Genomic DNA, 23113 nt, shown 5'->3' with positions numbered 1-23113 from the left:
GAAGAACAATGTGTTAAAAAAAAAAAGTCTTCAGACCCTTTCCCTTTTTTTACATTTTGTTATCTTGTGGTCTTGTGTTAAAACAAAAAAAAAAAAGGAAAAAAAAGAAAAGAAAGTTAAACCCCCTCCACCACCATTCTGCACTCAATACCTCATAATGCATAAGTGGAAAACCAACATTGCTAAGCTAGAAAAGGAAAAAATAATATTGCATTGACAAGTAATGTATCAAAAACGGTAACAGCAGAGACAGAGGTCCAGATTATCTTACAACTCTAGTTTTATTTTGTCCACCATAAAGCAAAATGTTTTGACAGTCATGCCTTTTTTAAGCTTGAAAAAGGCAACACTTCCAGCCTCCAGTGTTCTTAGGTATGATGCCACAAGAGTTGCACTCCTTGATTTGGCAATTTTCTCTCATTGTTCTCTGCTGAGCCTCTCAAGCTCTGGCAGGTTGGATATGGACCATCGGACGACAGAAATATAAGGAACCCTCCAGAGATGTTCAATTGGGCCACTCAGGAACATTCACAGATTTGTCCCTAAGCACCTCCTGTATTGTCTTGGCTGTGTGCTTAGTGTCATTGTCTAGTTGAAAGAGGAACCTCTTGCCCAGTCAGAGGCCCAGAGTACACATTGAGAGTTCTTTGGATGATTTTTTGCAAACTCCAGGTTGAACATTCATTGTGCATTTTGCTAAGGAGAGGCAGTGATAGTTGACCTTCTGGAAGTTCCTTATATCTCCACACAGGATCCTTGGAACTCAGCCAAAGCTGGGTTCTTGGCTACCTCTCTTAGGGTGGGTTCACACTACGTTTTCTCCCATACGGGAGCGCATACGGCAGGGGGGAGTAAAACCTCGCGCTCCCGTATGTCACCGTATGCGCTCCCGTATGTCATTCATTTCAATGAGCCGGCCGGAGTGAAACGTTTGGTCCGGTCGGCTCATTTTTGCGCCGTATGCGCTTTTACAACCGGACCTAAAACTGTGGTCAACCACGGTTTTAGGTCCGGTTGTAAAAGCGCATACGGCGCAAAAATGAGCCGACCGGACCGAACGTTTCACTCCGGCCGGCTCATTGAAATGAATGACATACGGGAGCGCATACGGTGACATACGGGAGCGCAAGGTTTTAGCTCCCCCTGCCGTATGCGCTCCCGTATGGGAGAAAACGTAGTGTGAACCCACCCTTACCAAGGCTCTTCTCCGATTATTTACTTTGGTGGGGCGCCCAGCTGTTGGAAGAGTCTTGGTTGTTCCATAGTTCTTCCATTTAAGAATTATGGAGGCCACTGTGCTCTTGGGAGTTTTATTTAGGCAAAAGGTCTCGACATAACAAACGTGAAAGGGTCTGAAGACTGCACTGTATATAGTGATTTAATAGTGGGTTTTGTAAAGTAAAAGACCATATCCAAAGCTTTTTCAACCTTAGAAAAAGCATTTTAGCCAATCACTGGCCGAGGCAGGGCATCAACGGATTACTCTGGGCCCTGATGTCACTCCTGGCCCAGGCATTACAATTCTTGACATGAAGAGGATCAGTGCCGGTGACAGGAGTGGGACACGGGAGGCACTGCGGAAACACTAGAGGTAAATAAAGCTTTGTTTTTTGTATACTGTGCAATGGCCAAAGGTCCCTCCCACTGGATAACCCCTTTAATGCCCACTCCTTTATCTATCCGATTCAGCTTTTTTTCTCAGCATGAAAGACAACTTGTTGGTTCATCAACTCTAAGTTTTGTTTTAGGTTTTAGATTTATTGTATAAAAACCTGTGCACGTGCCAAATCTTAATTTTCTGAAACATAATACATTTTTTTTTTTACCTGATGTTAGATGACTTGGACCTCAGATCACTCCAGCGTTGATTCATATCATCAAGTTTATGTTGAAGCAATGTTGCTTCTTCTGACGTTCCCAAAGCTTTCACCATCTTCTGCCTATTCCCATCAATGCTCTTGAAAATGTCATTATGGGCATCAATTTCTGCTTGAATATCCTGGAACACAATACAAATAGTATTAGACTACAAATAGTATTAAAGTGCCATGGCAATATAGAGTATAAAAAAATTGAAAGTGATAAAAAAAAAAAAAACACATTCTGCAGTTAAGAGAAACACAATTTTGAAAGAAGAAAGAAGTATTAGTAAAGGACACTGGAGATCACATTTATTTTCAAAGCTGACCTCGCTTTTATAGGAAATACAATTTTGTTATATAGAGATAACTTCACTGTTTCACCCCTCAATGAATTGAAATTTAAAACTAAAAATACTAAAACAACATATTTTATTAAAATTAAATATTCTGCTTTTAACTCCAACAACTTAAGCTTAAGGTAACACCATAAGTCAGAGAAGTTAACAGCTGCCTTTTATATTTTAAGAAGATTCAGTGACTATCCTATCATCAAGATTTTACAAAGATTCCATTGAAATGCACAGTATACCACAAACATTGAATAATAAAACTTGCCATAGTCTATGTACCAGACATCTTATTGCTTGTGACTATTGTAAGCAACATGATCAATGATGCTGTAAATAATAGACTTATCGGAAAAAAATCTAATTGTAAAAAAACAAAAACAAACATTGATTCCTAACCAATAGCTTGGGAGCCAGATGCTGTTCTTGGACTGGCTACATGTGGCTACTCATCTACTAAGAGCTCCAGATACCACTGTACACTCACAGGTAGTGATATGATAGCATTATTAGATCTTAATAATCACTGTCAGATAAAATTAGGAAAAACACCATATCGCTCTATTTCATACGTAGTAGGCTTCTTCCCTTTTACTCGCTTTATACCTCTTGACATTGACCTTCACATTATTTGTTTTAGTTTACAGCACAGAGATAGTATGGATATAGAACATGAGTCTGCTTCATTAGAAGCGGGTGTTGGCTGTATCATACAGCGGACACCCTGCTGCAATAGCTGGGATTGAAGTTAATTCCCAATTAAACACCTTAGAAGGTGTGGTCAATAGCAACCATGGCATCTAAGGGGTTTGACAGAAGCATGGTCAACACCATGGCACCCCACAATGGTGCCATGGGCCTAATAATGGACCCCAGTTCTGCCACGTTTGTACACTTATCCTTATAAAAGGCTTGTCAGTATTACACTGACAGACATAATAAACTGTTAGGATAGAGTCACACGTAGCGCAGGCAGTTTACTACAGTGGAAATTTCACTTGACTTTAATGGGTAGCAACATAATCTGCTTGAGTATTTTTTGCTGCATAATTGCTATTTGGTCCCCTTGTTTCCCAAAAATGGAGTAAAAAAGTTGTAAATCATAAAAAACCTACATCATTGTAAATTATATAAGTATTACCATATTAATGTAATCATCTTCTTTTCGGCAGTAAACAAAATACATGCTATAAAATCCTTGAACAAGCTTGGATACCACCAAAAAACAGACTTCTACGTGCGTAAACGCATGTTGAAGTGGTGCTATCTCGACACCTACCATATTGACACTCACTTGCCTGTTAGGTTGGTATGATGTATCCATAATTGTACTTTGTGTCTGTTCACATTTACTTTTTATGGTTGCATCTTGGTATGTCATGCACACAGCACTTTATTGAGGCAATCTATACCACACGTATGTTACTAACTTCCCTATATTATCTTTTGATGCTTTCTGTGCTGCTATTACCAGGGACATGCACTGACATTTTGGGGGGCAGGGGCTGAATTGTAGAAAAAAGGCACTTCCCGTAATTATTTATAAAAAAGTCCACATAATAATGCCAAACTGCCCAGGGCACTTTTAGGAGAAATATCAAAAGGGCCGGGGCTCAAGCCCCCTTTCTAGTCAATCTGTGCACGTCCCTGGCTATTACATTATGTGTACATGCATAGATAGATGGATTTTTAATCCTGTTAGGTTGGATATATGATCCTATCTCAATACACTGTTTATTTTGAGTGCAGGTTCCTGTCATACCGCCTCATTTTTTGATGTTTCTGTTCCTTCTCTTTTATTGTATGTTAAAAATAATTGAATTATGTGTCAAAAAAAATCTTGGTATTTTTTATTACTAAATCCTTTTGGAATTTTTCTCTTTTGGTGTATGTTCTATTTGAAGGTATTATGATGACTGCCTGCAAACCGAAACAAAACCTATAAATACCACAAGGACAATCATTTGTGTATTTTACTATGTGGTTGAAATTGTGATCAGTTGTATTTTCTTTCCTTTGATACTCATTCCATCCATCTACCACTCTTTAAACACACTTTCAAGCAGTCATATTTCTACTTCAAAGCATCGTTTTCCAAGCATTCCATTTCAGCCACCCTTAAATGTAAAATACTTCCTAGGATTTCAGAATCTGAGAACAAATACTTGGTGATGTAATACAGAAAGGTCTCTCGCTTTTAGAACAGTGTTTTCCAACCAGGGTACCTCCAGCTGTTGCAAAACTACAACTCCCAGAATGCCCGGAAAGCCTTTGTCCATGGTTTTTTTTAGACTAGAGTTCAGATCCAGAGACTTTAGGGGTATGTTCACGTTAAGAAATTTCCCTGTGCGGAATTGCGCTTGGGAATTCCACTGTGCGAACCGTAACACTCATGTGAATGGGTCTTCTGTGGACCTGTTCACACTAGGGAAATTAAGTGACGGAATTCGAAGTTGATGTAGAACTGTTCATTCTTTCTTCAGAATTACGCATACACTTAAGGGGTACTCCGCCCCTATCCATCTTATCCCCTATCCAAAGGTTAGGGGATAAGGTGTCAGATCGCTGGGGTCCCGCTTGGGTCAGATCGCCCCCGTGTGACGGCCGTCATGCTCCCTCCCATAGACTTGCATTGAGGGGGGCGTGACGTCACACGGGGGCGGAGTCCTGACGCCACGATCTTCCGTCCCCGTGGTCGGGAGGAAATAGCCTGAGAGCCTCCAGCGCTCTCAGAAGCAGTTACAGGTTGGTGCTGCTTGATATATTGCGGGGGTCCCCAGCAGCGGGACCCCGGCGATCTGACATCTTATCCCCTATCCTTTGGATAGGGGATACGATGTCTAGGGGTGGAGCACCCCTTTAATGGTGATGACGCAGGCCGGGTGGGCCCTACTGCTGAAGGACTTCGGCGGCCGCCGCTAGATGAAATCTGAGCCGAATTCAATTGGAATTCCACAAGCAGAGATTCCTCAGTGTGAACATAACCTAATGGGGATAAACTGCAATACAAGGCACAATCCACAGGCAGGACTGACAGTGTTTCAGGGAGAAGAACTGTACATGACAATGTTAAAGGGTTGTCTGGTGTCACAGTAGAGCTAACAGTACGGCTTCTACGAAAAATAAATATATTAGCAGTCCCTTTAAGGCTATGTTCACATGGGGGAGTGGAATTTCGTGGAAATATTCAGCTCTAAAATTCCACTGCAGCAGAGTCCCTTTGATTTCAATGAGATTGTGCTGCACCGTGCACACAGCGGAACTTCAGCAGCGGAAACATCTGTGACAGAAATTACGATTTCAGTGGCCGCAGGAACAGTGAACATGTTTTACCATCTATGGAGATGGCGCATTTCCGAGCAGTCCTGGTGCCGGCAGAACATGCACATTTTCAGAATGTCCACCTGTGTTTTCCGCCGCTGCGGACCCCCGTGATCTTGCATGCGGCACCCCGTTTGTAATCAGTCCCCAGAGCGTGTTCGCTCCGGGACTGATTACCGGCGACTACAGGGCAGGCGGCGTGTGACGTCACGCCCCCGCCCCCGTGTGATGTCACGCTCCGCCCCTCAATGCAAGCCTACGGGAGAGGGCGTGATAGCTGTAGTCGCCTGTAGTAGTCGGTAATCAGTCCCGGAGCGAACACGCTCTGGGGACTGATTACAAACGGGGTGCCGCATGCAAAATCACGGGGGTCCCCAGCGGCGGGACTCCCGCGATCAGGCATCTTATCCCCTATCCATTGGATAGGGGATAAGATGTCTAAGCACCGGAGCAGTGGCGTTGCGACCCGGGTGCGGGGGGTGCGGCCCGCACCGGGTGACACCAACCTAGTGGGGTGACACCAAGACGCTCCGTAGCACCCACACCCCCTCCCCAGCTACACTGACACCCCCCTATGTGCCCGACCGGCCTCCCATCCGTCAGCAACCCCCCCCCCCCCCTGTGCTGTGTGTGCGGTGCGCCCGTCCGTTAGCAACTCCCCCCCCTTTCAGTGCGCCCGTCCGTCATCACGCCCCCCCCTCACCTTCACCAGTACTGTGCCCGGCCTCCGCTCCCACGTCTGCGCCGGCCTGACGTCACACCGCATGGCCGCGCAGGGGGACGTCAGTTACGTCACTCGCATTGCGCCCGGTGAGAAGGATCGCTGCGCTGGATGGGTGAGTGTGTGTGTCTGTCTCTATCTATGTTTGTGTGTGTGACTTTGTGTACAGTGTGTGTGTGTGTGTGTGACTGTGTGTGTGACTGTGTGTGTTTGTGTGACTCTCTGAGTGTGTGTGTGTGACTCTGTGTATTTGTGTGACTCTGTGTGTGACTGTGTGTTTGTGTAACTCTGTGTGTGTGTGTGTGTGTGTGACTGTGTGTGTGTGTGACTGTGTGTGTGTGTGACTGTGTGACTCTGTGTGTCTGTCTGTGAGTGTGTGTCTCTCTGACTGTGTGTGTTTGTGTGTGTGTCTCTCTGTGTTGTATGTGTTTTTTTTTTTTTTGTGTGTGCATATGTGTGTGTGTGTGTGTGTGTGTGTGTGGGGAGACTTTGACGCATTGTGGGGAACCTGCAAGGGAACCTGCGGCCTAATGTGGGGAGTCTATGCTACCTAATGTGGGGAGTCTATGCTACCTAATGTGGGGAGTCTATGCTACCTAATGTGGGGAGTCTATGCTACCTAATGTGCGGAGTATATGCTACCTAATATGCGGAGTCTATGATACCTAATGTGCGGAGTCTATGCTACCTAATGTGGGGAGTCTATGCTAGCTAATGTGGGGAATCTGTGCTACCGAATGTGGGGAAACTGCTACCTAATGTGGGGAATCTGTGCTACCTAATATGGGGAAATTGCTACCTAATGTGGGGTAACTGGTACCAAATGTGGGGAATCTATGCTGCCTAATGTGGGGAAAAGATGCTACCTAATGTGGGGAAACTGCTACCTACCTAATGTGGGGGAACTGCTGCCTACCTAATGCTCCTGGCCATCCCCCCCTGGCAGTATCACCCCCATCATCCATCGGCAGGATCATCCCCCTGGCAGTAGCACCCTCATCATCCGCCAGCAACTACCCCCCCCCCCCATCAGCAGCACCTCCATCAGCAGATCCTGATGGTGGATGATGGCGGTGCTCCTGATCCTGCCGATGGATGATGGGGGTGATACTGCCAGGGGGGATGGCCAGTAGCACCCTCATCATCCTTCAGCAACACCCCCCCAGTAGTAGCACCCCGATCATCCACTAGCAACACCACCAATACCCCCCTCCCGTGGTAATAGCATCAGCTAACGGATGTTGAGGGGTGTTACTGCGGTTGTGGTATTATATTCAGAGGGTGCACTGTATGGCAACGTTATATTCAGAGGGCGCAGTTTGTGGTAGTATTATATTCAGAGGGCACAGTGGGTGATAGTATTATATTCAGAGGGCGCAGTTTGTGGTAGTATTATTAGAGATGAGCGAACTTACAGTAAATTCGATTCGTCACGAACTTGTCGGCTCAGCAGTTGATGACTTATCCTGCGTAAATTAGTTCAGCCTTCAGGTGCTCCGGTGGGCTGGAAAAGGCGGATACATTCTTAGGAAAGAGTCTCCTAGGACAATATCCACCTTTTCCAGCCCACGGGAGCACCTGAAAGCTGAACTAATTTATGCAGGAAAAGCCATCAACTGCCGAGCCGAGAAGTTTGTGACTAGTTGAATTTACTGTAGTTTGCTCATCTCTAAGTATTATATTCAGAGGGCGCAGTGGGTGGTAGTAATATATTCAGAGTGTACAGTATGTGTTGGTATTATATTCAGAGGGTACAGTATGTGATAGTATTATATTCAGGGGTACAGTATGTGATAGTATTATATTCAGGGGTACAGTATGTGGCAGATTTATATTCAGAGTGTACAGTATGTGTTGGTATTATATTCAGAGGGTACAGTATGTGATAGTATTATATTCAGGGGTACAGTATGTGGCAGATTTATATTCAGAGTGTACAGTATGTGTTGGTATTATATTCAGAATGTACAGTGTGTGGTAGTATTATATTCAGTGGGTATGGTGTATGGAAGGTTTATAATCAAAGAGTATAGTGTATAGTAGTATTATATTTAGAGGATACAGTGTCTGTCAGGTTTATAATAATTATTGTTTTCATATAGAGGATGAGAATGCGCTGACATAGTGAGGAGACATCTGGGCGTCACATTCTACAGAGAGAAGTTTTAGCTGGACCAGGCGGTATGTACCATCTGAATTAGATAAGGGAAGACTATAGAGAAGACGTCACTGATATCATTGTGTATTCTCCTCTCTGTGTCCTATCAGAGCTGTAGTCGCTTGTCAGTTCTACAGTTATGGTCAGTGAAACTACAACTCCCAGCATAACCTCACCACTGCATAAAGGGGTACTCTACTGGAAAACATTTTTTTTAATCAACTGGTGCTACAAAGTTAAACAGATTTGTAAATTACTTCTATTTAAAAATCTTAATCCTTCCAGTACTTATTAGCTGCTGTATAAGCGATTCACAGGAAGTTATTTTCTTTTTTGATTTCTTTTCTGTCTGACCACAGTGCTCTGTGCTGACACTTCTGTCCATGTCAAGAACTGTCCATAGTAGGAGAAAATCCCCATAGCAAACCTATCCTGCTCTGGACAGTTCCTGACATGGACAGAGGTGTCAGCAAATGGCACTGTGGTCAGATTGGAAAGAACTACGCAACTTCCTGTGGAGCATACACCAGCTTATAAGTACTGTAAGTATTAAGATTTTAAATAGAAATAAGTTAAAAATCTGTTTAACTTTCTGGCACCAGTTGATATAAAAGTAAATGTTTTCCAGTGGAGTACCCCTTTAAGTAATTCTGGGAGCTGTATATTTAAATGGTGAAAACTTCTTTAACACTTTCCCATTCTGTGGCAACTGGTATATCTGATTATTATACTGGAATTTCTCACAATGCGCTACAACAGTGGTGTCTGTCACAACAGGCTAAAAACTTACTGGGGGGAGGTATGGGGGTGACACCATTTTCTACCGCACCGGGTGACACCAACCCTAGCAACGCCACTGCACCGGAGTACCCCTTTAAAGATTCACCGGAATGCAATGCCAAAAAGGGAGTAAGTCAAGTGCTACGTACTTACTTAATAGTACAATTATTACTGTATATCCCTAATGCTCAACACCTATTATCTGTGTGTACCAATAAATAAACCAGTACATAAACTAGAAGAGTAGAAAAAATGCCATGACCGATGTCCTGTTGTGTCACCTCCATCAGAACATGAGAACACGACCAGTCTACTCTACACATTCCTGCTACAGCTTTTGACATTGTAAGTCCTTATTTATATCACATATCCAGAAGGAGGACCCTACATTCTATAGATAAACATCAAGAGAAGGGTGTAATAAGGGCGCATACCAAACCAATGAGCTTACCTAGGCAAATGTCAGATTTTTTTGTTTTACTGTGAGTTAGAAAAACAGAGCCCCATAGGGCGGCCATTAGTCGTGCTTACAGTAATCCACACATTTCACCATCAAAGTACTAGGTGTAGCTAATGCTGACATTGACATGATGGCTAATACCGTACCTTATCCTATGAACATAAAATAACAGGATTGTGATATTATAAACAGTCTACACTGCATTACTTTCCTCCCAGTCCTTTCCATTAGGTGCTGTCTTTCACAGATGTTACTGTGTCTATAGAATACATTTGTTATACTGAATGTATAAAGAGAATAGTTTTAATAATCAGCAAATGTTAAAGAAGCACTCCAGGGATTTAATTAATTTTTTTTTGTTTATATTATGCACATTCACCATTACTAGTCCTAGCACCAACTGTATTATAGCAAAGCCACAGTCAAGTGTTTCATTACTGCAACTGGGTCATGTGATCACCAGCCTTACCCACAGGAAATCAGTGTTAAATGTGTCAGAGGATGCAGTCTGTCCTGGGTCTACTAACTTAGTGTGAAGCACTGGATGATATCATCACTTATCAGATCGCTCCTGTTAGCTCCCAGACCCCTCTCCACCCAGCTCCATCTGTATACTGCTGCTATCTCTATGGGGTCATGATATATAGTAGTTATACACCTTCACTGAGACTTTGCTTTTTTTTTTTCTTAATTTTCTGCTGTAATTTTCCCAGAATAGCAAAAAAATTTAATATTTTCCCCGCAATTGTACAACGTACGGTAAAACACAAGTTACAAGTTTGGAACATCACAGCAAAAACACAGACAACACTTAACGGGGTACCGCATGGATACGGCAGGAGGTGGTTTTACAGTTCTCCTGCTGGATACAGATGCCATATGCCCCAAAAATGCAGTCAAAACTAGAGAGCAGTTTTATAGTTTCTTCAAAGTGTTTATGTCTTTCTTTGAATTGTATAGGAACACTATGGCTTAAAGAGCTTATGCACTAAGATAATTTGAATGATATTTTAACCAGACATACTTTACATCTTGACAAAAGTGGTTCTTGTATTACGGGTGTTGCCCAGGCATCTACTTTATTGAACCATTATGTATCACACAGTGGTTTCTATTCTTTCCAGTAGAGAGTGACTCCACATATGTGACCACTACTAAATAATCAAATGAAATGTTCATTATCTGAATGGTGGAATGCACGTGGGCCACAAGGTCAAGATTCCTGTGCTGTGACCTTGTATCCACCTATAGAACACAGCTGACATAATTCATGTAAAAGGTCTCATATAATGATACAGTCAGGATCCTATATGTTCATAGAGTGTTCCATTTAGCCTAGACGTAGCTGTAATCCCATGTCCTCGGTTATAATATGAATCCAGGAACCTAATGTGCAGAAAATAAAATCTATAAATAAATGCACTGTCCATAGACTGACCTTAACCTCAAACAACATGACTGTCATCGGGACAGAATTTTATTATCCCAATTATGTAAATATGCTCGGGTATCTCTAAATGAGGTTTAAATTGTCCTTTATTGCTGTAAAATGTTTTTGGCCACGGAGTGTATATTTATATTCAGGGTAACAAAGACAATTTAGCATCACTTGGAGAGCACAAAGGGGGGGGTCAGCTAATGTGCACTTTGGATAAATGGAACGCAGCTTCTATCTATATGCACATACTGTAGATAATGTTCATAGTTAACCATCGACTGCTGTGTCCTCCATGATTTGGCATAATAGCTTAACATGGATTTCAAATTCCCATCTTATGTGTCTGTTATACAAAATCAAATGCTAAGTCTGTGACTTGTTACTGTTAAAAAAAAAAAATATTAAAAACATTGGTAATTAAAGGGGTATTCTAGATTTTTTTTGTTCAGCCTTTTAGCCGATGATGCCAAGATATATGACTTTGTAATATGCGTCTATTACCTCCATCACTCTGTCCCATTTTCATTCAAGGGATCCACAGTCCTGTAGTACAAGTGTTTTTATTTTACTGTTGTCTCTGACCTTTCCCAGCATTCCATGTGGCTAGAGACAATTTGTCTCATGGTCTCCAGGGGGTGTGGCTATGCTGCAGTGGATGGGTGGATATTATTTCTTTAGTAAATCCCTTTCAGGCGATGTTCACACGGCGGAATTTCCATGCAGAATTCCGCAGAAGAATTTTGCTGGAAATTCTGTCGAAATATACTTCTCATTGACTAAAATTAGATTCTACTGTCCCATTTACACAGCGGAATTGCCGCTGCAGATATTCTACATTCCACAAAATTTAAAGACCTGTCTTTTATTTTGCGGAATTTTTCAGCGGAATCCCATTAGAGTCAATAGGGCTTTGAATTTAAGCAGAATTGTGCGTTTTGAGTACAAAAATTCTGCCGTAATTGCGCCGGGATTCCGTAAACTTGTGGACTTACGCCCAGTGAACATATCCTCACCCTGCTATTCACTCACCCAATGCAGCATAGCCACGCTCTTGGAGACCATGTGACTGATGACATATTTTCTCTAGCTGCATGGAATGCTGGGAAAGAGACAAGCGTAAAATAGAAAGACTTGCACTACAGCACTTTCTGGTGTCAGTCCCATGCATTAAAACAAAGCTAAGCTGAACATGGAGGTAATAGAAGCATATTCATATAGTTATATACAATGTAATATAATTTGGCATCATGGACAAGAGGAAAAAAATCCTGCAATACCCCTTTAAAACAAAAAGTTCCTAAATACTGTACAACAGTGTTCCCCAACCAGTGTGCCTTCAGCTGTTGCAAAACTACAACTCCCAGAATGCCTTCCGCTGTCTAAACATGCTGGGAGTTGCAGTTTTTCAACAGCTGGAGGCTCACTAGTTTGGATGCTAGTGCTAGGATCTGGGATGGTTTTTAGCAATCAATGGCTAAACACAGTTCTGCACCAATTCCTGTGTAACTGCATAGACATTCATTTTAAGAAGTATCTGTTGTATGTACCTCTGTGCCATACATTCGGCTTGTTCGCCCATTTCGTCAGTTTACTGCCGCACTCTGTCTCAGTGCTTACACGCAGTGAAAGATTAATTTATACTTGATGGGTTCATGGGGAAATATATAAGGTTTGGTTCATTGGTTGCACAAAGTACCAATGTCAAAGGGATTCAGTGCTTTCACTATCACATTCTGCACATGGATCATAAGCACAAGGAATAGAGTCTCTTTATTTTCTATACTGTAGCATGACACTACAGTATTCTCCAAACCGCTTTAGGTTACACCTAATCTTAAAGAAGCCTGTCAAAGATCACCTTGGTTTTTACTGATAAAAGAAAGATTTAGTCCGATCCTGTAGTCTAGTGGTCTCCAAACTGTAGCCCTTCAGATACAAACATCTGGAGAGCCACAGTTTGGAGACTACGGCTATAGTCATATTGTCATTATATGAATAATATAGGGAGTGGTTCACTATGACTTTACAGTTTTCTCCAAACCCACTTAGGTTATACGTCCCTACATGCTGGGTTCACACATACAGTAGCATTTTGGTCAGTAATTTTAGCCAGTATCTTCTTTATGTGAACCCTGCTTAAGGGTCCCATCACATGGGCAAACCCTTGCTGTAAACAAGAACCAATCTTATAGATCAGCACTCGATTACTGAGCTTACAACAAGGCTCGACTATGATGCCAGCACGGCTGTATAAACAAACGCTAGGTCATTTGTGCAAACCATCATTCATTGGCTGCACATCCCTTAGAACAGTGTTTCCCGGTCCTCAAGTGCGGTCCTCAAGAACCCTCAACAGGTATTGTTTTTGGGATCTCCTTAGTCTTTAACAAGTGATATAATTAAGGTGGTGCCTGATGCACTGACCATAACTATAACACCTACAAAATTCTGAAAACATGGCCTGTTGGGGGGGGGGGGGGGGGGGCTTGTAAAATACTGCCCTACAATATGGGGAGATGTACGGCTGATGAACAATGTTTTTTTTAGCAAGGCAAATTATGCAATTAGCTGACTAAGGGGCCCTAAGGTCTCTTTCAAACTGCCGTTTGGCTCTGTTATGTGGAGCTCCATTGGCCAGTCCGTCAGAACGATGAGAGGATGGTGAATAAAAAAAAGTGCATGTTGAATCCCCAACAGACCCCATACAAGTCAATAGGATCCGTGAGGATGCAGTGTTTATCCAGTGGTGTCAGTGGTGCTTTGACCCATTTTGGGGCCGTTCGGCGCAGAAAAAAGAGCCAGAATGGGACAGAGCCCAACGGCAATGTGAACCTAGCCTATGGCTATGTAACAGGAAGCCAATGAACCTATACTGTTTATGCAGCGTGAAAGGAAGAAGCAGGAAGCGACAATGCTGCCCTATCACTATCACTGTGTACTTTGATAGATAACAAAAGCCTTTTTAAAACTAAGATACAATCTAAACTAGACTGATACATTGCAAAAAAAAAAAAAAAACATCAGCATTATCATCCAGTGGTCTCGGCTCCATGTGTCATCAGAATCAACCACATAAAACTCATTTTCAACCATCACTTCCTCGGAAATCATTATGTTTTATCTTCATCCAATGAACCGCTCATGTAATGACTGCACTTCTCTACTAATTATAGACTTGTAATTGCCTTACACCAAGAATTAGAGCCGCATACATACCGAACGTTCCATGTCACAGAATCTGCTTGGCCAAGAACCCATTCTAAAGTAATTGTTATCCCTAAAAATATTAATTAAAACCTAACTTATATGTAGAATGTGAAGTGACATTGGCAGAGATATTAGCTAGTGTTCCCTGGTGAAAATTAAATCATGACAGAGCTGTCATTGCGCTATGGCATCTTGTCTGAACGCAACAGATTCATCTAACAAACAAGACATATTGGCCCTTTTTTACTATGCTAAAACTGACTAGTTTTTGCCAGGTTATTTCAAGTTATTTTGGGATATAGTGTCTGCGACATGTCGCTGCCAGTGTGCAACAGGAATATACGACAAACCAGACATTGCATTCTGAAAAGCCAAAAAGGGAGAGTGACCTAACGGAAATGGGCTTGGTTTCACAACCCAACCAATTTACTATTGAATTCAAAGAAACTCCTGTGAATTAATGGCTCGAAATGTCTACCTAGCAAAAGCTGGTCCGAAAATTGTAAATCTGTCAATTCACATAGTAAATAGAAAGGAATCCTGCAAGTCGGAAACAACATTTTACACTAATAAAAAAACAACATTCTTAGTAAATGAGGGCCATTATTTTTGGTCTATGTGGCAGGAATGAGTGTATCCATATGGCCCCATGCACCCAATGTATACCCAAAAAAATGTACTTCCTTTTTGGCACATACTGGGCCAGTGAGTGCCTGCAGCTTTTTTTTCACTATATTTGAAAGTAAAGCCGGCTGTCGGATCCTATACATAGGGATACAGTACAAAAGGGGATGTACTCTGTGCCAATAAATGCCTATACAGTATATACAGTGTTATTCCTGGCAGATTTTCATCAGTGGTGAATGTTAGGGAATAAGTTGCATGTAATACCTCTCTGATCGAAGGAAAAAATAAAATAAAAAGAGCCATAAGGAGTAAAAGACTCCGTAGACCACGTTGGTTCTTACTGGAAGGTTCAACTTTGAAACTATTTTTTCACTGCATCTAAGTAAAGCAATTTTTAAAGTAAAAAAAAATAACAGTTTTGTGTTTACAGCTCTGATTTAGACCATTTGTCTTCATGGTAACATAAAAGCCCTGTGTAGTCTGATTCTGCAGTCATATTGGGGGAGATTTATCAAAACCTGTCCAGAGGAAAAGTTGTCCAGTTGCCCATAGCAACCAATCAAATGGTTTCTTTCATTTTTGAAAAGACCTCTGAAAACTGAAAGAAGCGATCTGATTGGTTGCTATGGGCAACTGGGCAACTTTTCCTCTGGACAGGTTTTGATAAATCTCCCACATTGTCCTTCTTCAATTTTCTACTACTTGTTACTACTTGTTAGCCGAAATACCCTAACCCTGATATGGAATTTGGATGTTATAGATGGGGAAGAGGTTCCATGCAAAATGTTGCAGGAAAAATTAATGCTCAGTGGCAGATTTTGTGAATAAGAGAAACTGGGGGTTTCAAAATGTGGTAGCCCAGTACGGGAGTTGTTACCCCATACCCTTGCAGTGTCCCCTGGGCCCCCCTTACACCTGTCCACTCACGTACATATGTTTTGCCATTTATTATGCTGTAAATTGTGTAAAGAAGTGTTCTACCTTTAAGAAATGTTCCCATGTGATCTTCTCGCAAGAAGTGCCAGCTCAGCCAATCACTGGTCACAGCAGTGTCCCTCCATTGATTGAATGGCCACATCTTGCAGGGACAACGCATCACCGCAAAGTAATAGTGATGACCAGGGACCAGAAGCGCCATCAGCACAGCAGCTGCAGAGGCTTGGGGTAGCTGAATATACCTTCTTTTTTATTTTTGTGCTGCCTTAAGTCAAATATAGTTTTTTATGCCAGGACAACCCCTTTATATGAAAGTCCTTATACGTGCCAAAACACATCAAATCATTGGTCAGTTGTTAGCAAAGCTTCCCATCTATGGTTTCACAGCCAGTGCATATATAAACATAATACTAAACATTATTTCTCTGTCCAGTGGCTGTTTTTATATTAATACAAATTAAAGGTAGACCTACCCTATTAATACAGGCTCTATAGTATACATCATAACCGTACATCAGCTTATCTCTTTGTACTTTTGGAAGAGGCAATAAAAGATGGTTGCTCAATAAATAGTATTTCCGAACTAGCTTCACCTTTCTAAATTTCAGATAAAGCTTTTGCCTGTTCTTCTGGTGTGAGCCTGTAACAAACCACTCAAGGACGTAATGTTGCATTCAGCTAGAGATGGATCAATAGAATGAAGACAGCTCTGGGCATTAAATCTGTAGAAGTAACTTTCAGATTGTGCATCAATTATGAGAAGATCTCTAATGTCCATCACTCTTCTCATAATGTGGAATGGTTCAAGTCGTTCATTTCCAAAGAGGCTTTCATTTTCAAGAATGAGCATCTGGGTTCTATATATTACAGTCCCAGTAAGAGTACTTGAGATGCTCCTTGCAGTGCACATAAGCGTGTCCAAAACCAAAAGTGAATAAGCAGATGTTTTGTAGGACATAAAAGAGAATTGTGCCAGTTTTGCCTGAAGCAAACCACCCTGGCAATCTTGTGCTGAGTCTGTTTGGGAGTCTTGAAGTTATAGCATGAATCAAAGGAAAGAATGTTCCATTCATCATGCTATGGCTGGCAGAACATCTAGCCCACCATGGTGTTAAAACATATTCATTGAAGATGTAAGAATCTTCCTTTCACTGCAGGTGGCATGGCTAATTCATGTTCCACCAACGTCAGATCTGTAGGATAGCACCTGCAATGTAACTTTTTTGTAAGGTTAACCTGCTGTTGCATAAAAAAAGATGACAAACTCATAACACATTTATTTGGACACATACGTGGTTATAAAGTATCTACTACTTTTTCCACTATTTATCAGCAACATCGCCTACATTATATGTATCCCAGGAAGTAAATAGAGACTCAGATATATGAAAAAGAAGAAAACAGAAGAAAAAGCGCACTAATGTGCCATGATTCTGTGATGTAAAAAATGTATAGGTGAACAGAGTTTAGTATGCTCACCTGGGGGTGTTGTGTTACAAACACAACACCGTTGTAAGCTTTGATCCCAGATCCCTGGGAAGCACAAAGTGGTGAAAGGGCTCCTGGCACCTGGTCGCCTCGGGAGCTGGTCCTGGACGTCTGGTCAGTAGAGAAGGAAGGTGGGATCTATGATCCGTAAAATTGCGGTGCTGAGAATCGCTCCTTTCCAGTGTAGAAGTGTAGAAAGTCCACAAACTCGGGTATTTCATAAGGCAGAAAAGTATTTATTCATGCAGGTAATTACAAGGGATAACGCGTTTCGAGGGTCGGAGCCCCCCTCTTCGACAGATCCAATAAATGCCATTCTACTAGGGTGGACAGTCTAATGTGTAGCTTATGATCATAGCCTTACTGTAATATAATTTATTTAGGTAACGTGATGCCAAGCTTACACACATTGAGAAATGCAGATCTCCATCACCTCACTAAGTATTATAGCTATCCTAAAATTAAGTCCAGACCTGATGCTGATACAAGCAGGGTCTGCAGCAAAAGTGGGCAGGGCATACATATTCTATGAGCACAGACAAGTTCATAGTTGCCAACAACTATGCAAGTTACGCAAACATCTCTTTGTATACACCATTCATACAATACCGCCTTGACCTGCAAGTACCCAGAGTAAGAACTGCTGACAAAACACTTCACAAAAGTTATGTGTTTTTACCTTTTCTCAATTATCTACTGATGTTTTACCATATAAAATCACTGGAAATAGAAGAATTATCAATATGTTTGACTCCAATATGAAGACAGTGATCCTAGATACAATGAATATCTAAGACGCACTCTTAAGGTATACTGTACATAAAATAAGCCAACAGGCATCTTAAATTACCTTTGTCTGCTGTCAACATATAGACAAAAGACTGAGGCACCAAGTAGGGGAGCAGAGCAGAAACATGAACCTGGGTTTAAGGCTAAATGGAGCAACAATTACAGGAATACAAGTATGAATGAGCAGGAGAGCACATGTCCTAGAAAACACAAAGCAGCGCACTACTCCACAGTACAGAGTGCAGCAGTCAAATAGATCATATATTAGGTAGCAAAATATCCCAAGCATATATAGACTTCAATAGGACTTCAATTCAAGAGGATGTAAAGAATTTCCTAAAACTCTGTATAAATACCACACCTAAACCCACATAGGTATTTCTGTAAGTACTATATGCTATTTATGTTCAGTTTGTAAAAAAAATGAAAAACACAATACAAAATAAAACAAATATAATGTCAATAAATGGATTACATAAATATGATTATAAAAATTTACATTCCCGTATTTCTGTTGCAAGAATGAATAACTGAAATATTTCGTAATGCCACACAAATTTTGTCCTATGGTATGTAAATGTAGTTGCATATACATGTAATATATACCTATACCCTAAATATATATATATATATATATATATATATATATATATATATACACACACACAACCATTGAATAAACAAATGCTACAATCCAAGATACCTTCTCAAATTTCAATAGGAGCTCCTGCAAGCTGAAGTTCATACCAATCATTGTCAGATACATCCCGTGTCAACTACATCTTTCTGGTACGGTTCCTTCAGCCAGTCTCCAAAGTCTTCAGTATCCTTTTAATTCAAAATATCACACCCCTTAGAATGTTGGGTTTCCATTGTACTCTTCAGTCTTCTTGTAACGTTGTGCTCCATTCCACCAAAAACATCCTAGGGCTGAAGCCCTTTGTGCACGTAAGCCAGGCCATGTCTGCTTTGTTACCCAGCCTCCATAATGCTGTTTTAAGCCACGGCCTACAACTTTCTCTGTGTGGCTCACCTTGGTAATGACCTGCAGGCCTCCAGGACTTCAAAAGTTCAGGGCTTGGTCTCAATTACACATGAACCAAAAATCTCAGATAGTGGTTCATGAAAAACACAATGAGGCATCCCACGAGTTACAAAGTTCCGATGAAATAGGTGAAGTGGACAAAGCAGCCAATGGAGAACATCAGCTAACTACATACAAATATTGTACAGGACCAGCGTTGCCATAGTAATCACAAAGCAAAATGTAGCTTTGCATTTTGCCTGCAAGGATGCTGAGCTCCAATAGGTCTGCAACTCCTTCTTTCAATTGTTGATCTGTGAAGCTGTTCTAGACGCAGATGCCATTTCCACCCGGACTGTATGAAAACTAACCATACTATTGAGGGGAGTTGTTTATTTTTCTTTTTTTCATTCAACATTCTCCTTTTTCAACTACCCCCATAGCAAGTCTACGATCTGAAAACACTCCCACTTCCTGAGGCCTCACTCTCTGCTTAACTTCTGTGCCTCAGGAGAAAACCTTAGTAGAAAGCTGAAATTGCATGCCCATACTCCCCTCCCTCCTGTCTCCCCTTAAAATAAAAACAGCACAGGGGCATGGAAGGAAAGGCTCCACTTTCAAGCTGTGTTTAACCCCTGTGCAATCCCAGATGTCAGGTCTACTCCAGTCTCCTCAGGAAAACAAAGTAGCGGCAAGGGAACAGATTAACTCTCTAATTGACAGGTGGGTCAGCAATGCAGGAGAATGAGAAACAGTGCACAAGAATGTCACACATGGCACTGCTATATAGCATGGACTATACAGTTAGAAGAGTACAATAGTTTCATTATAGTTTGTTTCATATTGTTTAAAAGAAGACATCAAAGTCTAAATACAGGAAAAATGCCAGAATCACTAGTCCTATTCCTCAGTAGGCAGGATAGTGCGGTATTGTCATTCCACAACTCTTATTTTATGCTGCCTTCACACCCACTATTTAATTTTTTCGATAACAATCTTCCATTTACAAACCATGAGATCTATTGATCATGTGATTCAAGGATTTCAATTCAAGGATGTGAAAAAATGCATCACAATATGCAAATGTATTTTTAATTAACAACACAGAAAAAGAAACAATGAAGGAAACGCTATCAACTATTGGAAAAAAAAAAGGTGACACCTTGAGCAAGTCGGGATTTGAAAAAAAAACAAACAAAAAAAAAAAAAAAAACAATCTGCCACTGACTCCAAAACGCATCACAAGTATAGATAAACACTTAAAAAAAAACAAAAAAAACTTTAGTGCATGTCATTATATTTCCCTGTAGATTTCCATCTGATTTTAGACCCCCCAAAAAAAAGACACCACAGAAAATCACACAAACAATTTGTGTGTGATGAGAATGTGTGATATCAGCCTTACTGTACTGGAGAAATGTGTCATTTTACATTGAAAAAGTATTCTGGAGCATTCATTTTGTAATTAGATGTGCTTAGGGTGGCACGAAAAGTTAAAATACCTGCACTCACCTTTCTATTATGCACTGAAGGTGCTAGTCCCTGCTACAAGGTGCTTTCTGACCTGCCCTCAATACTGGCCATAGCAGTGACCCGCTTAAGCAGAGATTGGCTGAGCAGGCAATTCCTTTGTCTAGATAAAGGGCAGGAAGCGCTTGGTAGCAGGGACCAACACCAGCAGGGGATCGGAGTACAGATATTTTCCCTCTTATATGCCACCTTGAATTTATCTATGTAAAAACATTGATGCCCTACAATAATCCTTTAAAGGATGACTTGTCAGCACATTTTTAAATATATAAAACTCCCGCCAATGCTGAATAGCTGCTAGGAAAAAAAGGTTAATGGGCACTGTCAGATTCAAAAACATTTTATATGTTGTAAATCTAGGCAAAACATTAACCCCTCTAATATATTTCATACAAAATGGTATCTCATTTTTATATAAATCATATATAAATTATATAAAAAAGACCACTAGGTGTCCCCATACCATGCAGAAGATAATCCTATCCAGCTGCATCATCTTTGTCCCAGCTGAAGCACAGGCTGCGAGGGCGGGACTAGCACTTTTCTGTGCTCATTTCTGTCCTATCAGACTCCGTCTGAAAACAGAGAGGAGAGGTTACAGGGCAGTCAGCAGTGATTGACCCAGCACAGAAGACTCAGGAAGGAAGTTAACATATGGTGCGTGAGGGTGGATTTAGTGCTTGCCTCAGACACACCCGCTTCCTGAGCTGTGGATGTCAGAATGAGAAAGCAGCAGAACAGAGGTTCTAGACACATAAAGAAGCATGTTAAGAATGTGCGAATTAAGGCTGTGCGAATCTGATCCGAGCCGCCGGGTTGCCGCCCACTGTGGAGGGGGGGGGGGTGCCAGGCGTGCGGTGGGTGCGAAGAGAGAGCGAGGGACTATCTGGGGGAGGGACAGTGCAGCGGCCGCCCAGCGCAGCGCTGAGCGCGGGAGAGAAGCACACCAGACCAGACCAGGCAGCAGCAAGAAGAAGCTGGCAGCGGCGGCAGGCACGTGACACAGGCCAGAGAGGAGAAAGGGAGCCAGTGGTGACAGACGCTGCAGGAGGAAAACCTAGGAGGACCTGGAGGAGAAAACCTAGCCTGCTGACTGCTGTGATCGGGTCCTGGACAGCCGGTGAAAAAAAAAGGTAGGAGTTACGAGTGACAGGAGTCAGGACTGACTGGAGTAGTACTGGGCTCAGTTAGCTGGCTGTGTAGTGCTAGCAGAGCATCTCCAAAACTGAAGTTTCTTTGGGATGTTCCCGGTCTGCAGGTCAAGACTGGCATGTTGAGCTGACCAGATGGATTGAAGTTTGGTTGGTTCAACAGTGAGGAGACATATTTCGATCCATATGTAGCTGTAAGCCAGTGGGTCTAGCAACCTTTAATTTATTTATCAGTATTTTCATAACAAACAATACATGTGCTTAGGGGGTAAGGGTTTCTTTAACTAATCTAGTGGAAGAGACTCAAGTGCTAAAATCCACGGGTTAGGGGGCTCAAATTACTTGCCTTGCCCCGGGTGCTGACAACCCACGCTACGCCGCTGGTAGAGGTTGCTATGCCGGATACTGCCACAAGGGCACTAGTGCTAAGGGCACTTGCAGCACTGGAGAGAAGAGCCAGAGCACTGTTGGCCCCTAGCACAAGCTTGGTTTATCCTATAGTAGAGTACATTTTGACGATAAAGTCTTTGTACCGAATTGTAACCCAGCAACCTGTTTGTTTTTCAGCTTTACTGTTAAAGTTGGGAAGCACGCAACTCATCTACTTCATAGCTCTCTAGTAAGAAGAGTGAAACAGATGGGCTGATGTGCACAGCAAGCTCATCGCATTAATGTTGCCACTTGTATCATTTTCTTACTTTTCACTAAATGCATACAGACAAGGTACATTTCCCATGTGCCCCAGTTTTATCAGGACAATGTATTTTTCCATAACTAAGAGTATTTAACCCAAAATGCACTAAATGAATAACTCAGAGTCTGATTTACTTTACTGTATCAGTCTCATGGATATTAAAGGCAATAGAGGAAGCACATAAATGACTCCAGATGTATAGGTAACGTTGTCCCTAAGAATCACATGAAGTTGTTGGCCTGACATATAAGAATCCCAGAGCTATGATGAAACAATCCTGCCCTTGTACCCATATGATTACTAAAATACACGTATACTGTATGCTGAATGCAAGAAATTACTGCTGTTTGTCATGTACATCTATGCCTAGGTATGGCGCAGGTTTGGCGGGGATAAGGCAGCGGCTGGTTTCTTTAATTCTCCCACCGGATTATCAATGCGCGAGGGCAAAAAAGCAGCTGCTATAACTGAGGGGCACAGAGGACACATTATTATTTTCTGGTGGAAAAATAAGGGAAATCTTGTGGCACTACTGCTTTATGATGCAAAAAGAGGGGCACTTAAAGTGACACTGGAGTAG

At 41.8% G+C, this 23113-nt stretch overlaps 1 protein-coding gene across 12 annotated transcripts in view; it reads right to left on the bottom strand.

Annotated features, from left to right (window-relative positions):
* UTRN (utrophin) overlaps nucleotides 1-23113 on the bottom strand; it is a 702825-nt gene that overhangs the window by 254134 nt on the left and 425578 nt on the right. For 11 of the 12 annotated variants that reach the window (XM_056567370.1, XM_056567374.1, XM_056567371.1 and 8 more), the window contains one exon: nucleotides 1827-1999. In XM_056567370.1, the coding sequence (XP_056423345.1) occupies nucleotides 1827-1999 (173 nt within the window). Of the gene's footprint in view, nucleotides 1-1826; nucleotides 2000-18837; nucleotides 18904-23113 lie in introns of those variants that run through there. The other variant, XM_056567380.1, reaches the window with a different exon arrangement.

The sequence above is a fragment of the Hyla sarda genome, chromosome 3, assembly GCF_029499605.1.
Source record: "Hyla sarda isolate aHylSar1 chromosome 3, aHylSar1.hap1, whole genome shotgun sequence".
Lineage (NCBI taxonomy): Eukaryota > Metazoa > Chordata > Amphibia > Anura > Hylidae > Hyla > Hyla sarda.
This window is presented reverse-complemented; position numbering and strand designations above follow the sequence as displayed.